This window comes from Cynocephalus volans, chromosome 1 (genome assembly GCF_027409185.1).
Source record: "Cynocephalus volans isolate mCynVol1 chromosome 1, mCynVol1.pri, whole genome shotgun sequence".
Taxonomy (NCBI): Eukaryota; Metazoa; Chordata; class Mammalia; order Dermoptera; family Cynocephalidae; genus Cynocephalus; species Cynocephalus volans.
The window spans coordinates 4,733,184-4,750,274 of NC_084460.1; the positions used below are offsets into that span (position 1 = coordinate 4,733,184).

General features: G+C 39.6%; 1 protein-coding gene across 17 annotated transcripts in view; it reads left to right on the forward strand.

Moving 5' to 3' along the window:
• The first annotated feature begins 1,720 nt into the window (after positions 1-1,720).
• Positions 1,721-17,091, forward strand: part of WNK1 (WNK lysine deficient protein kinase 1) — a 147,559-nt gene continuing 132,188 nt past the window's right edge. For all 17 annotated transcript variants that reach the window (XM_063096029.1, XM_063095926.1, XM_063095944.1 and 14 more), the window contains exon 1: positions 1,721-3,512. In XM_063096029.1, coding sequence (XP_062952099.1) covers positions 2,754-3,512 — 759 coding nt within the window. In that variant the 5' untranslated portion in view covers positions 1,721-2,753. The remainder of the gene's footprint in view (positions 3,513-17,091) is intronic.

The window sequence follows — 17,091 nt, forward strand, 5'->3', positions numbered from 1 at the left end:
CTAATACTTTAGTACTCCAATTGCCCCTACCATATTTGAATTTTATTTTATTATTATTATTATTATTTTTAAAGATGACCGGTAAGGGGATCTTAACCCTTGACTTGGTGTTGTCAGCACCACGCTCAGCCAGTGAGCCAACCGGCCATCCCTATATAGGATCCGAACCCGTGGCCTTGGTGTTATCAGCACCGCACTCTACCGAGTGAGCCACGGGCCAGCCCTCGTACTTGAATTTTAGAACGTTCATAACCTGCCACCTTCATGAAACCTAACAACCACTGGTTTAAAACAAACTTTTCTGTAATCCCGAAAGTGTAGCTTTTGGTAAACAAAAAAGAAAAAGAGCGTTAACTATTTTACATATCAGATGAATTAATATGAATTGTATAGCAAGACTTCTCTGAGCTCATGCAGATAAATTGTGCTAAGGAATCTTCCATCACGTTGCTCCCAACTGCTCCGGCTCTTCGCGCGGTCCTCGGCTAGGACGTGCGCTTCTGAGCTCCTGCCACAGCGGGCGCTGCTGAGAGGCAGCGGCGTTTCCACGCTCTGATGCGGTTGCCTACGTTTAAGCGCTTCCCGCTCTTAGCGGTTGGCCTAATACTTTTAACTGCCATCTGGTTCCCAAGTCTGGCTTCCTACTCTGTCTGATGCCCCCTGGCGCTCATCACCTGTACGATCTTAAGTAGTTGTGAGGAGCAAAGGGGTCCAGAGAACACAAGGATGCTTTTAAGAAAAGCAACCCATTACTGTGAATAGAATGGATCCAGATGTGTACATTCTTGCAGCTCGACAGAGAGAGGGGATGCAAGAAAGATGGAAAATAAGTTTAACCAACTACAAAAGCAGAAGAAATCAACTCAGCTCTCTCAAGTTTGTGGTCAAAGATATGCAGATCTTATCTTTTCTTCCCCCGCCCCGCACCCCCTCCACACCGTTCGTTCTTTTTCTGGCACAGCAAAGACAGAGTTCGCCACGATCCTGCATATCAATCAGTAGGGCAGTCCATCTTTGCAAGCCAGAATATCTGTCTTGCAACTGGAGCTGAGAACTGTTATGGAGGGGAGGAGGATGGAAAATAGTTCTGTCTCCTTAATATTTAGTCAATATTACTCCCACGCACAATCTTCCCAAAGTTTCTTTCACCCTGCGGAAGGAGTCGCTCACTCGGACTCTCTGAGCTCAGGCTCTGCTTATCCTGCTTCGCCCTTCCCCTCCACCCCCACATCCCTACAGTCAGTCACTCGACGCTACTGCGGCTCTCTCCATTAAAGATGAACAACAGATCATTTTTTATTGCATAGCAACCCTAAGAACTCTCTTGCTTTAGCACAACATGGTGGGAGTCTTTTCTCTCGTTCTCCCTCCCTATTTCTTTTTCTCTTTCTTTCTTCCTTGTCTTCTTCCACAATTAATCCCTAAATAATGGTTTTCCTAGCTAGCGCTGCCTTCAGGATGAGGTTGAGCGACCCACGATGACGCTCCCATCAGCCTTCCAGAAGGGGCGGTTTCCAGAGAAAACTACAACTCCCATGAGGCACCAGGCTAAAACAGCCGCAGGGCATCACGGAAATCGTAGGCTTCTTCTCCCTTAGTCCCTTTCATTCCTCCAATTCGTAAACTACAAGTCCCAGGGGGCCTCGGTGCTGGCACGCCTGCGCGAGAGCTCCCGAGCGCGGTGGGGGTGGGGCTGCCCCGGGCGGTGGGGGGCGGGGTCCGAGCGGGCTGTGTGGAGGCTTCAGGCTCCCGGCGCCATTTAGCGCGGAGAGTTTCCCGGGCGCCCTCGGCTGTTCTCCCTCGGCCACTCCGCACCACTATCTTCGGTGACAGAAGGCGCCTGTGGGGGTGACTGCTCTTTTCTCTCCCTACCCCCCCTTCCCCCACTCCTCTCGGTCTCCTCTACTCTCGGCCCAGAAAAGCAGCGGAGCCCGGGCCCCGCGGTGAGCGGCCCTCCCCTCCCCACCGTTCCCTCCCTCCGTCAGCCCCCGGCACCGGCCCGGGAGGAGACGGGGTTTTGCTAGGCCCGGGGCGGGCGGGGAGGCCTCGGGGAAGGGGGGGCCCGCTCCTCAGGCACCGAGGCTTCGAGGCTTTGGCCCTTCCCGTCCGGGCGATGGGCGCCCTGTGAGCTTGGTCTCCCTGGCTGGGGCCGCGTGTGGGCGGAGGCGACCGCCGGAGTGACCGGTAGCCGCGGCCCGCGGCCCTCCCTCGCCGTCTTCGGCCCCTCCTACTCTTTTGCCCCGGGGCTGCCACCGCCCGGGCGTCAGAGCTGGTCCCTGCCTCGCTGTGCCGCCGCCCGCAGGGCCTAGCCCGCCCTCTTCGGTGAGCGGCGGCGGTGGGAGCCGGGCTGTCGCCGCGCCCGCCGCATCCGCTTCGCCTTGGTGCCGGCTCCTTGCCCTGCTCCTCATGACTGCGGCGCCTCTGCTGCCACCGCCTTCCCGGCCGCCGCTCGCCGCAGGATGGATGCGGACCGTGCGGCTCTAACCCCCGTGGCTTCGCTCCCGAATCGCCCGCCGACGAGCCCGCCTCGTGAGCCGCAGCAGCCTCGGTGCCAGCAGCCGCCGCAGTTGGGCCCAGCGTCCCGCCTGTCCTGCGGAGCTGCTTGTCAGTGCTGAGCGAGGAGTCGTCCGGCTCGGCCCGAACCCGCCTCAGGAGCGGTGCCCTGCAGACCTTCACGGCTCCTGCGAGTCGGCCCTTCACCCTCTGTTCGTTCGCAAGTCTGAGCCCGCTCGCCTCACTCGCGCGGACCCACCATGTCTGGCGGCGCCGCCGAGAAGCAGAGCAGCACTCCGAGCTCCCTGTTCCTCTCGCCGCCGGCGCCTGCCCCCAAGAATGGCTCCAGCTCCGATTCCTCCGTGGGGGAGAAACTGGGAGCCGCGGCGACCGACGCTGGGACCGGCAGGACCGAGGAGTACCGGCGCCGCCGTCACACTATGGACAAGGACAGCCGTGGGGCGGCCGCGACCACTACCACCACTGAGCACCGCTTCTTCCGCCGGAGCGTCATCTGCGACTCCAATGCCACTGCGTTGGAGTTGCCTGGACTGCCTTTTTCTCTTCCCCAGTTCAGCGTCCCCGCGGTTGTTCCTCAGAGCGCTCTACCAGAGCCCCACCGGGAGGAGACCTTGACCGCCACCGCCGCTTCCCAGGTGGCCCAGCAGCCTCCAGCCTCTGCTGCCCCCGGGGAACAAGTCGTCGCCGGCCCTGCCGCCTCGACTGCCCCCAGCAGTACTAGCAAAGACCGCCCAGTTTCCCAGCCCAACCTTGTGGGGAGCAAAGAAGAGCCACCGCCGGCGAGAAGTGGCAGCGGTGGCGGCAGCGCCAAAGAGTTACAGGAGGAACGGAGTCAGCAACAGGATGATATCGAAGAGCTGGAGACCAAGGCCGTGGGAATGTCCAACGATGGCCGCTTTCTCAAGTTTGACATCGAAATCGGCAGAGGCTCCTTTAAGACGGTCTACAAAGGTCTGGACACTGAAACCACTGTGGAAGTCGCCTGGTGTGAACTGCAGGTAAAGCCCCACCTACTTCTTTATTTTACGGTCTTTTGGATACCCAATTTGGCTCGGTTAAGCCAGTTTATCGAGTTCACCCTTAACAAGTCATTCTCTAACTGACTCTGAGTGGGAGAGGGAGGCCAACTATTGAACGAGGTTGAAATAAGGAGAATGTGGAGCATGTACCTAGGTGTTTGGATACGATAAAAATTATTGGTAGCCAAAGGGATTTGCTACTAGGCAGGGGGTGGTGAAAGTCATCTTAGTACATATGTATTGTCTCCTTGTTACTGCTTCAGTGCGTGGCAGGAAACTTGGAATTAGTGGGGAAGTTTTTTTTAATCCGTGGCTGGCAGATATGGGGAGCCAAACTCTTGACCTTGACCTTATAACACTGACTAACCAGGTGAGCTAACTGGCCAGCCCTGTGGGGAAGTTTTTTGAGTTAGGAAAGTACAGTCTTCTTGCCCTGTGCATTTCAGTCTCAGAGGCTCTGCAGTGATGAGCTGTCGTTGTGTTAGAAGCTGTTTCCGTCCCTGAGATGAGGCTGTTCTTTTTAAATAAGAACGACATCGTTTCTTTGGATATATCTTACTTTATAGTTGCATAGGCATTTAGTATCAATGCCCCTTTTGGATAAATGCCTTGGCATTAGTAAGGTACAGTAAGTGCTTGATATTGTTCCACCTAATGTTAGAGTAGCTAGTAATGATCTGACATTGCTCATTAAAACTAATGTCTTCTGTCCGATCATTATGCAGTGAATAGTACTCATTCAAGAGCCTATGCCAAATTGTATTAGTGCTTCAAGAGTTGTAATATTATCATCATTGTTTTGATCTTGTTATAAAAGGTTTTTAAGCTAAACCTTGCTAAAAGTCCAAAGGAGTCAGAATGCTTCCTTTTTTAACCTCTCAAGTAGGTTTTCGTGGTGTAAATAATGATATGTCATTCTGGTTGACAAGTGTCTTCTAGGTTTAAACAGCTGAGTTTGGGCTAGTTGTTGCTTGGTAGGTCAAGTAGCAGCTTGCTTGAATTTTGCCCTCCCTGGGGGGGTGAACATAAGTTATTCGTAGAAGCAGAGTTACACTGAAGGAGAAAAGTCAGGCACATTATCCATGAAAAGTGCCATTATTGATATTTTTTTTTGCCAAAAAAATGGATCAAGCTGAAATAGGATATGAAAGTAATTGGTCTTGCAACTTATTTTATCCATGAACTAGTATGTTAACACTTAACCCTTTGAATGTCAGTTTCCAAATGACCAAGGCCATCATGTGGAAGTGAACTTAAAAACTGACAGGTTCTTCAGGAACATCATAATTTCTTGAGTTTTATATGGAACTTTGTAAGGCAGTGTGAAATAAAAACTACTCATTTATTTTACAGTGGTTTAGAGTTGGAAAGGTGACAAAAAAAAAAAACTTGTCAAACTGTACCCTTATTCCTATTGGTCAGTCATACATACTCAAAAACTTAGGTCTCATCATTTTGGTTTACAGGCAGAAATTTACAGGTTTCTTTTCTGTATCACGGATGCCTTTTGCTACTGATACTAGAATTTTGTTCTTACATTGTAGTTTCATGTTTGAAAAGTGCTTTTTAACAATTTTTTTTTTCTTAACTGGCTACTTTCCTCTCTTAAGACTGGATCCAACAACAAAATGAAATTTTTTTTTTTTTTTTTTACAAGAAAAGAAAACAAAAAAAAGGACTAGCCAATTAAATGTTGAGCACTTTATGGACTAATTTTATTAGTTTTAATTATTTCACTTTTAAGATTTCACTGGATGTAGTGTATGTGTGTGCCACATTATTTTTAAGCCAGATCAGGCTTTGGCTGTAGAACAAAATGAATCTTAGTTCATTGAGTGGTACCCTGATTTAGAAACTTCTATATCATTTGCCCGTTTCTACAACTTTTCATTTTTATTTTAAGAATGTGATTATTTTAGCCCAAGGATCCTTTGAGCAGTATTTTTTTTTTGTTTTTTTTGACCAGGACACTTGCAGTACATGCCTAATATTCAGTAGGTCAATGTTCAAACTTCTGTCTTTGGATCTAAATTAAAGGACAAGCCAAGAGATCACTAAATAATTGGGAAGAAAGAAAGCTTTTTCACTAAATATATACTTCTAATATACATATCTTTCTGTAGCAAGACAAGAGAAATACTGTGTTGAGTTGCTGAGTTAAAAATCTTAGTGTATTAAAACTGGAAGAAATCTTAGGTTAACCTGCCCAGTTATTTATTTGGTAAATAAGGAACCTGAGATCATAGAGAAGGTAAATAACTTGGTTAGGTTGATAAAGAACAAAGATTAAGTTTGGTTAGTATCTAATAATTTGGGAGATGTTAAAGCATTTGTAGTCTAGTAGATGGCTGATTAGTAATTTCAAATGAAGCAATCATATTTTGGTGTGTAGGTGGCTGTGAGATTTCTGGAGCATTCCCATCACATGGCAAATTTCAGACTTCTGTTTTGGGTATCGATTTTATCACTTCAAATGGAGATATGAGTAGACTTTGAGGGATGGGTGAATGTTGTATACAAATCAAACTACTTTCTATAAAGTTTATTTTTAGAATCACAGTATGCATAACTATCTAGTAAAACAAGCATCCATTCTTAACAAAAAAATAATATCTAGGTAATACTTTGATACCACAGGATCTTAAGTAATAACTGAAATGTTGTGTTAAGTAAGATGCAGATTTCTTTACCTGGTTTAATTACGTAAATGGTGTGCCTTAATTTTAATACCCAGTTGCCATGGTTAGAAATATTATTGCTAGGCTCTGTCTGCAGAGTTTACGTTGTTTTTTAAGACATATAGCATAATTTGCTTTAAGAAAACATATTTACACACGAATCTATGAATGATTTATTTACTTTAAGTACTTTTCTCCCAAGTTGCCTCTAAATAGTGAGTTCACTTGATGCATTGTATATTCATGAGATTGTTTCTAGATCTACCTGAAAAGGGAGATCAAATCAAAATTTTTTAAGGTCCACTATAGTTTGTGCTTTTTTTTTTTTTTTTTTTTTTTGACTTTTAGTAAGTTAAGACTCATGTCTCATAAGAATATATTAATGTTTTATGAAAAGTTTAGCAATGCTGCAGAAATGGGATGTGGTTCTGTGATTAAGAAACTGTAACTTGTTTCTTTGCTGTAGTCCTTAAAATAACTCATTGAACTGAATCTCTCAAATATTCAGATTTTTTTTCCCCTTACCTTTTAAATTTGTGCCACATTCCTTCTTTTTTAGGATGAGAATCTGCAATAACTCTCAGTCCCAAGAACTAGATTTCAGGGAATAGTCTTTCGAGTATGTTTGTTTTTAAATTCTCAAAGTCAGTGATTAGAAGTATGGGCAAAATTCAGATCACACCTTTGCCTTTAAGTAAGGGTAGTTGCTTTGCAAATTAAAGAATGGTGACTTGCTTGAAATAATCCTTTGTCCCTTTTAGACAGGATAGAATAGGATTACAGACAGGATGATTTTGGTTAGGTAAAATTTGATTTAAAAAAAATATATATATATGTATATATATTAGATTTATTGATGTAGGAAGTAATTCCTGTGGTACAGGAATTGAAAATTACTTTTAGGTTGGTTTTTTTTTTTTTTTTTGGAGGAGGAGGGGGTCTTCTGGCTGGTTTGGAAATTCAAACCCTTGACCTTGATGTTCTCAGCACTGTGCTCTACTGATTGGGCTATCTGGTGAGCTCTGATTTTTTAAATGTTTTTTTAATGATGAAGTTACTTCTTACTTAGTCTTAGGGTTTTAAATGTTTTCATTTTCTCTTATTAACCTTTTTTTTTCTTTTTTTTAATTAACCTTTTTTCTGACCCAGAGTAACAGTTGTTCCTAATCTGAGAACCTGGAAAGAGATTGTTTTTGTATAAACAAACGGGGAATCTATTGTTGCCTGGTGACTGAGTTCATTTCTTGACATTCACATTCTAGTGTAACATCCTGGTCATTTGAAATTCATAATTTATACCTGTTTAAACATTCAACTAAAACCGGGCTCTCATTTTCAGAAATCATCCTAAACCTGTTATTTGTTTTTTCTGGTAGCTTTTAAATTTCTTAGATAAAGCTGTAAAAAAGCAGCAAGAGTAGTTATGCTCAAATTATAACTACTGAAAATGTTATGTACTGTGAAATATACTAATTCATAATAATTACTATTAGCACGTCTTTGCTATCCAGTTTTTAAAATTATGTTGATATATTTTTAGTAACTTGCATTTTATTTGGGGCTGTTTTTTATTTGTTTTAACATCGGATGAATCTGGTGTGCAAGAAAGGTGACACTTAACATGACCTCAATTTAGGTTTGAAGAGACCATTTTTCCTGCAGTATAATATAGTAATTAAGAACTAGACTGCCTGGATGCAAATCCTGGCTCAGCTACATGATTATGTCATCTTGGGCAAGTTCTTTGCTACAATTTTCTATCTGTAAAATGGGTGTAGAGAAGTACCTCCTTTATAGAGTTGTCGTGATGATTAAATGAATTAATATAAGGGTACTTTTAAAAGTTAATAGAAAAATAGAATTAAAAATTGCATGAACTTTTTTTTGGCAGCAGGTGGGGACAGGGATGGGTATCTGTACCCCTGACCTTGGTGTTACAAGGCTGCACTCTAACCTACTGAGTGAATTGGCCAGCTGCCCTCCATGAATTTTTTGAAGTACGCTCATGTATGTAAAACGTGTAGAACAGGGCCTATTAATAAATATTAACTGTGATGATACAGCATCTTTTTTAGGCTGTCCTTTTGAAGGAATTCAGATTTTGTTTGATTTGTTTACATTTATGTTTGAAAAATCATGTAGCAAAACTTACTGTTGCTATTATTCTTAGAGGAAGAACACTGGAGTGGAACATGATGTCACTGGTGTCAAATTCCTTAGGTTCACCTGGCTTCTGCCTAACGCTCTGATTTCATGGCCTGTCACTTTCCCAAATGCCAGACTTTCTGAACTGCTTATGTTCACAGTCTGCTAAAATCTTTGTGTCTTCTCCTTTGTATGTACCTAGAAAGTATTTTTCCTTTCGGTGGATCCCATATATAATTCTTATAGTATTTATCATATTGAATTGAAATTGTTTACATATTTTGTCTACTCCACTAGTCTATGGAAAGATAGAATACTGTATAATGAAGAAGAGCAGTGAGGCAGAACACTTGGGTTCTAGATTACCCGACTATCTGATGTTGAGTAAGGAACTTAATCTGTAATGCTTACTTGTTAGCAACGTCTTACTGGTTTAGGATTGTTGAGGATCAACTGAAATACTTCACGAAGGTACTTTGAAAAATATAAAGTGTTATATAAGATGTCACAAAGGTACTTTATTCATTTTGAAAGCCATAAATTGTCACTTGTTACAAGTTGATATTTTAAACTTCTTTAAAGCTTTGTTTTAGGAGCTTTTTGCTTTTTCAATTGAGGAATTTTATCAAATCTGAAAACAAAAAGGGAACTTTTCAATTGAAAATTGGTCAGAAGCTCTTAAGAATTTTTATTTGGAAGAGGATGCTTTTGATAGTAGACTTAATTTTGCATGTTGTTTTTAAAAGATTGGCTATTGATTCTTTCTACATGGGAGGGAAAGTGTCAGTAATTTGCTTGGTTTTGTGTTTTACTTAATTGATGATACAGGGCTGGCCAGTTAGCTCAGTTGGCTATACTTATAACACCAAGGTCATGGGTTCAGATCCCCATACAGGCCAGCCACCAAAAAAAAAAAAAAAAAAAAAAAAAAATCATATAATATCTCCACCTTAATTTAATTTATATTAATTTAAATTTTTCAGATCGGCTTTCCTAAAGAATTTACTTTTAATGTCGTAACTTGAATCTTGACCTTGTAAAAATTGCCATATTAAATGTGCTATGCTAAATGAATACGTTTAATGATTTTTAGAAAAGAATCCTCAGAGAAACTGTTACTCATTATAAGCAAATAGTTTTCCCAGAAATTTAAGAATTCTTAAGAAATATAACAATTTAAGAATAATTTAAGAAGGAAATCTGTGTAATGTAATCATCATACTTAGGTTAGTTAAGAAAAACCATACTATCTTTTTGTAGATGTCTTTCGTGCAGCTGAGGTTCAGCTTCTCAAAGACAGATGATCTTTTTTTCTTTCTTTTTTTTTTTTTTTGTAAGTATATACATATACATGGTAACTGGTCTTGTGTTAATCAAACACAGACTAATGTGTAAACCAAACAATGGGAGATAAAACTAATTAGAGAATCAAATCATTATTATTATTACTTTTTTTTTTGGTGGCTGGCCAGTACAGGGAACAAACCCTCAAATCATTATTGCTGTGCACAGTCTCTCTGTTGGTAGATAGAGATTAACAGTTTGCTTCGGATAACAAGATCATCTTCCTAGCTAATAGTTTTGAGTTAAATAACCTGGTATATCCATGTCTATATGGATAATCTCCATACTTGGACTGGTAGATCATTGTGGATTAAGGTAAATTGGGAAATGCAGTAGATTACCTCTTTAACATGCTGAAGAACTCCTAGACAGTGTTATCATATGAAAATGCTCTTCGAACTCTCCACACCCCACCCCACTCCTTACACACACATACTCATGTTCAGGCAGTGATGGATAACTGAAGAGTTTTTAAGCAGAAAAGTTAGTTTTTAAATTTGCATAGTAGTAATTGTGGTGAATGGATTTAAGGAGTACAAGAGAAGTGTAGGGATTAGTCAGGGTATGAGTATGAGATTTTAAGGGCCTGAACTAGGGAGGTAATAGAGGAGTGGAATCTTTAAATATTTAGAAGATAAAACATGCAGGGTTTAGTGATTAACTGGTGTTTGGAAGAAAAATGAAGCATGGATAAGGGTGCTATCAACTGAGGGAGAGAATAAGAAAGGATAGGAGTGTGCGTGCGTGCGCATGTGTGTGTGTGTGCGTGTGCGTGTGTGTGTGTGTGTTGAGGAGGGAAGAGGCGCGGAGATGTATTCAATCTGACACATTGAGTTTGAGGTACTTGTGAAACCTCCAGAAAGAAGTTCAATAGGCAGTTGAATTACTGAAGCTCACAGAATAGGTCTGAGGTGGAGATAAAAGCTGATGATTCCCAAATTTCTGTATTAGAGCTGAAATAATGGAAGTAAATGAGATCTTCTAGGGGCGTGGATATATAGATAGAGATTAGAGGGAGAATAATGGTCCTAGGACAATATAAGAATAATTAATGGGTAGGCAAAGGAAAAAGAGCCTAGGGGTTAAACTAGAGAACTAGAAGAGTGGTAGTACTAAGGGAATAAAATTTAAAGAAAAGAATATAGTGGAGAAGTTCTGTTTGCATAGTAGTAATTGTAGGGGAATGGATTTAAGAAGTAGTAATAAGGAAGTGTAGGGATTAGTTAGGTTGTTGAAATTGTTTATTGAATTTGGCTATTAAAAAGTCATTAACATGAAAAGTTATTGCTTAATGTGTACATATTTTTGTTTAGGATAACAGAAAAGTTTTGGAAATAAATGGAGGTAGTGGTTACACAGTGTTATGATTGTGATTAATTCCATGCAATTGTATGTTTTTAAGATATTTATTTTTTACCACAATAAAAAAAGGAAGTCTTTAACAACAAAATTCAGGCTTTACCTAAGTGAGAGGGGAAGTTGAATAAGGAAGGAGCACGTAAGTACATGTAAGTCACTGGTAATGCCCTAGATTTTTGCAGTTTTTATCCAATACAGTATCCACCAGCCTCTTGTGTCTTTTTAATTTTAAATGAAATAAAGTGAAATCAAATAAATTCAGTCTCTTAGTTACCCACATTTCAAGTATTCAGTAGCCACATGTGTTTACAATACTGGATAGTGCAAATATGGAATGTTTCCGTCATTGCAGAAAGTTCTGTTGGAATGTGATGTGATATATCTAGATCTTGAGTTTAGTGGTACCTTTTTTTTTTTTTTAAGCAGCAACTTTATTGAGATATCATTCACATACCATAAGGTTCACCCCCCCCCTTTTTTTTTTTTTAAAAGATGACCAGTAAGGGGATCTTAACCCTTGACTTGGTGTTGTCAGCACCACGCTCTCCCAGGTGAGCCATGGGCCGGCCCTAGGTTCACCCTTTTAAAGTATGTAGAGTGGCACTTTATAACTTGTTACACATTAAAAATGTGTCTTCTATTGATAATAAAGAAAACATAATCATTTTATGGGAAAAAATATACAAAGGATGTTATTACAAACTCATAAATGCAGAATTAGCAGAGGTTAACATTGTCATATTTGCTCCAGATATTTAGTGATTTTACAGTTTCAGAAAAGTGGAGAATTTCCACTGGGTTTAAGCAGTGGCTGAGTAAGGTCAAGAAGTAGAGACAATAAGTGTAGGCCATTTCTTTTGGCAAGTTTGAATGTGTAGGATCATAGAAGATTGGGTAAGTAGAAGGTATGATCAAGGATGAAATGGATAGATAAGCAAAGAAAGGTCTTTAAATGCTGAAACATTGAACTATAATATTTGTCTGCTTTTTCTGCCTTAGTCTCTATCATAAGAATCTGTTCTAAGCCAGTTACTGTTTTAGCTTTGGTTATTCTTTGTGGACAGTTAAATTCAATCCAGATAAGTTTTTACACTTAATGCCATTTATCCACTATGTTCCAGAATCTTCACTTGCAGTGTTTAAAGTGCTGCTGCTTAAACAGTTTGTTTCTCTCCTATAATTGCTAACCTTCATACTATATTTGCCTGTTAGTATGGTGATATATACTTTATAAGTGGAACATCTCTCTGTGAAATAACCGTCTTTGTGTGTCATTTGAGGAGACAGCAAATTTTAAATAAAATTCCCTTACAAGGAAGGTTTAATTATTATATTATTGTATTTCCAGAATGCAGTCAAAAATGGACTTTTCTACGACAGAAAGCTTAGATTCTGCATATACTTTCAGGCTTTGTATTTAATATTTGCAAAATGTTCCTGGGAAGTTAGTCTGGAAAGGTATTAATAATTATTAACAGTTACCCAATAGAGCCCTTTTTGAGTGTGACAGGCACATTGCTTTGCCCCTATTATTTGTAACTCTCACTATAACAGTATAAGGCAGATATTTTCTTAATTTCATATTTGAGGAAAGTGACTCACATTTAATAACTTGTTTAAGATTGCGTGGTATATCTGAGTCCTTGTTATTTTCACTATAAATTACTTTCTAGTTATACCAGGAAGAAAAGAGTTTGAGTTCTAGTGGAATTCTAAGTATTTTTGCTCCATTTAGCAATTATAATTTATTGTCGAGCATCTTACACCTTTTGTACTTTTTCATGAAACAAATCTCCACTTAAAATGGCATTATAGCAATTGTACCTCCTTAGGATTGGGTTTGGGGGGGGGGGCGTTGGCAGCTGGCCAGTGATCTGAACCCTTGACCTTTGTGTTATCAGGCTGTGCTCTAATCACCTGAGCTAACTGTCCAGCTTTAGATGACTTCTTTATAAAGATTGTGACTTAGTTTTCATGTGACTTAGTTTTGTCTTCTTTGGAGTTTGAGGTTGTGGTTTCTAAGCTTAATTCTTGATACTGAGACTCTTTTTCCTTGAATTTTTTTTTCCTTGTTACCTCTTTTTTTTTTTTTTCCTCTTCACTGTTTACTTTGACATATTATATATGCTATTGACAAGGATTTGGCTCTCTTGTTTGTATGCATTCCAAATAGAAATCTCATTTATGTTATATAAGTATGTTTTGAAATCCTCTGGAATTTTAATTTATTAAGTATTGTAATGGGAATAAGATGTTCTCTCATTTCCATAAAACTGAAATTTTGTTCTGAAAGTAGCAAGATGTTGTATTAACAATTTAGTAAAGGTCTTAAGGTGTATTATATTCATACCCTTTTAAATAGAGAATCTAAATCTTCAGAGAATGACTAAGAGCACCAATTATTATATTAGATAATAGTTTACTTAAGGGCTATGTGGTGATGAGCGTCTTGCCCTTATACTCCTACACTGCTTAGTTTTTGAAAAAAATAGTTCTTTCCTCACCTTTTTCCACCCCCAACCTTCTGGTGTATCATTGGTCATTGCTTGCTGCTGTTGGCTCATTTTGTATCAGGCTCCTTATTAATGATTGTTTCTGATTTTCCCTGCACTGGGCAACTAAGTTGCCATTTTTGTTACAATTGTTCTTAATGGTTTCAAGGAGAATAGGTACGAGTAAAATTTATTAGCTTTCGCATGTGTATTAGTGCTGCTCAGGTTTTTGGTTGTGTTTCCACTAAGTGATGTCTCAGTAAGTAATATGTTAATGTGATATTCTGAGATTGTTAGGACTGACTTTGTTGGTGCTGTTTTACTTAGTTTAAGGCATTTGATTTAAATGAAAGTATTTTAAAGCTGATAGATTTGTTGATGGCTAGCATCAAGATATGAAAGATTGTAGACTGTTGGTTAAGGGTTTTTTCATTTTCTTGAGATTCTCTTAAAGGTAAGCCATGTTTATCACTAATTTTATGTGTATTCTTGGGATTTGGGATTTCAATTTTATGAATAATGTATGTATAACCTGCACGATCCTTCACCAGTTTGGTATCAGTTGATACTATTTGCTTTCATATCCAGCAGCATAGACTAATGAGCATATAATCCAGTAGGCCTGGATTCCTAGTGGTTCTTTAGATTAAAATGGTTCTTTGAGGTCAGACAATGCCATACCCTCTTATACTAGGACTAGTCTATACTTGGGCATTTTAAGCTCTCACCTCAAAGTATGGCAGGTTTTTCAAAATATTCTTGTTGTATAGTTGGCTTGGTTAGGGGTTTTCAGCTTTAGCTACATATACAAATCACCTCGCCTTCTTTAATCCTCAAGTCTTGGTGTAGACTTTAATTCTCCTGTCTTTCAAGGTGAGTTACCTTATTGCATGTATATATCAGGGTGGGAGATATTTTTCTGCCAGTGAGCCTTATTCAGGACCATGTAAAGTCTATCACATAATTTCTAATAACATGAAACTGAAAACAGAAGGCCTTGGAGTCTCAGTTGCTTACCAGGAGACTTTTTGGTCTTTTTGCATACTTTTGCACACCTTCTCTTAACTCAGTAGTATTTAATATTGTTGGCAGGGAAAGCTTTTATCAAGTCAGAAATTGACTCTGTTACACCCTTTCTCCAGGGTCTGTTCGCTTCAATTATGTAACCGAGAAGGGCCACTGACGTGGTTCTTCACAGAACAAAGATGTTTCCTAGGTGCATTGCTCTTTTCTACCTAGACCAAAAAAAAAAGTCACCAGCAATTTTTAAATAGTAGACTCTCAAGTTAAATATTTGTTCTGCCTAACCAGGCACTCTACTTCATAGAGGTGCTAGTTTAGAGTTTCCTTTTGGTGGACAAATTGTTTATGTTGCATTGTACCAGTTTCTTTATGTCTCCACAGAATTTTGTTTGTTTGTTTGTTTGGACATATGTGAGGAACATAGTGGTAGTTTGCTGGTTGAGTGTTCAGTGGCCAAAGGGTAGTTTGATTTTTATGATAATCGTGACCATTTTCTATCCCTCATAAACGTAGAAGTGAAACTGCCATACTACCCATAAATATCACTATTATAGGCTTTTACAAATCTTTACTGAATATGTGCTTGGTGTGAATGCCTAATTAGTTTAATGTTTTAAACATCTGTCATTCTTATTCTCTTGATGAGTAAAGTTGAATTCTTCAACAGCTAGTACTTAGCTAAATGTTTCACAATATAATTTTTCCCCTTTTGTCTTCATGTGATGGATATAGTAATGCCAAAAAAAGCTCTCTTTACTGCGAAATACTTTGAAACATAACAGTTTTTCCAGATTTGGCCAGAAGCTTCCTTCTGTGTCCTTGTTATTAACATATTCCTATCATTTTTTGATGACATTCTTTCTGTGTAAGATGTTCTAGGTTTATTCTATTATTTCCCCACTCCAGCTCTGCACCAGCCATTTCTCCTGGAGCGCTGGTTCTTTTTAGTGTAGAATGGTGTTCAGAAAACAAGATCTGGGTGGTGGGTGTGCTCATAGCTACTGGTACATCTTTGTTTTCAGTCCCTTTCAATTTAGTCCATTTGTGCTGCTGTAACAGAATACCACAGACTAGGTAATTTATGAAAAGCAGAAATTTATTTCCTCACAGTTGTGGTGGCTAGTAAGTTCAAGATCAAGGTGCTGGCTTCTGGTGACGGCTGCATCCTTACATGGCATAAGGCAGAAGAGCAAGAGAAAACAAACTTACTCCCCTAAGCCCTTTTTGTAGTGGCATTAATTTATTCATTAATTCATTCATGAAGGCGGAGCTCTATCTCCCAACACTGTTGCATTGGGGATTGAGTTTCCAACATGTGAATATTGGGGGGCATATTCAAACCATAGCAGTTAGGAAATATTTGTAAGTATGCATGTGCCTCTGTGTGTGTGTGTGTGTGTGTGTGTGTGTGTGTGTGTGTGTGTGTGTGTGTGTGTACACATCTGTATTTATTTCTATATCAATATATATTGAAGGCCATGAATTCACATTGATACCTCCAATTCCAATTCAGTGTAGAGTTAATTCTAGCTTTTCCATGTTTATCTCTTTCTTCAAGAGTAAGAAACCTGGTTCCCATCATTCTAAATATATGTACTAATTTGCATAATTCTCCTGTATATAGCCCATCTCTTAATTCTTCTGGGTTGATGTATCCTCGGACACCTTTCTCATGCAGGTCCTCACTGCAGCAGGGCTGCCATACCTTCTTCCTCTAATATCTTCCTCTCTGGCATCAGTACTCTTTTAAAATTAATTTACTGTCTGTCCTTCTACAGTCTTTCTGCTGCTGCATTTTGGGGATATGATGCAGCTTTTTAGCCTCAGAGAAAAACAGGTGATATAAACTGCCTTGAATTTGTTATTTTTTAGTTATAGGAGAAGACTAAAATAATGGAGGAGGGCGTTTCCCCACCCACATCCAAAGTCTTTCCCTGTAAATACAGGTAACTGCTATGATTGTAAGTATTAAAGTCAGTATTTAAGTGTTTTTTAAGTTTTTTAAAAATTTTACCTGTTTTCTCCATTGTGTACATCATGCCATATTTTACACTGAGTGCCAGCTTTAGTAGAAACTTCCATTCTGTTTGAAAACCGTATTATTCTAAGAGTTGTCTTTGGTGACTTTGGTTGTCAAGTGTGTAGCACTTGACCTGTGATTTTCATTAGGATAGCCACTAGCCACGTGTGGTTGTTGAGCACTTGAAATGTGGCTAAAGGAACTGAATTTAAAATTTAATTTAAATTAATTAAAATTTAAAAACTACGCCTGATTTAGTTATTGGAAAACTTTTAAGTATGCCTGGAACACCTTGGCTTTGTGAATCTACTTTACCAACTGTAAATTTTAAGAAATCTAAATGCAGATGAACTATTTCTGATGAAAATTTAGCATCCAAATTGATATGTGCTGAATGTAAAACACACACTGGAGTTAATGGGCCAGCCTAGAAAAATTTTAATTGCATTTATCTCACATTATATTTCTGTTGACCATTATGGGCATAGACTATTCTA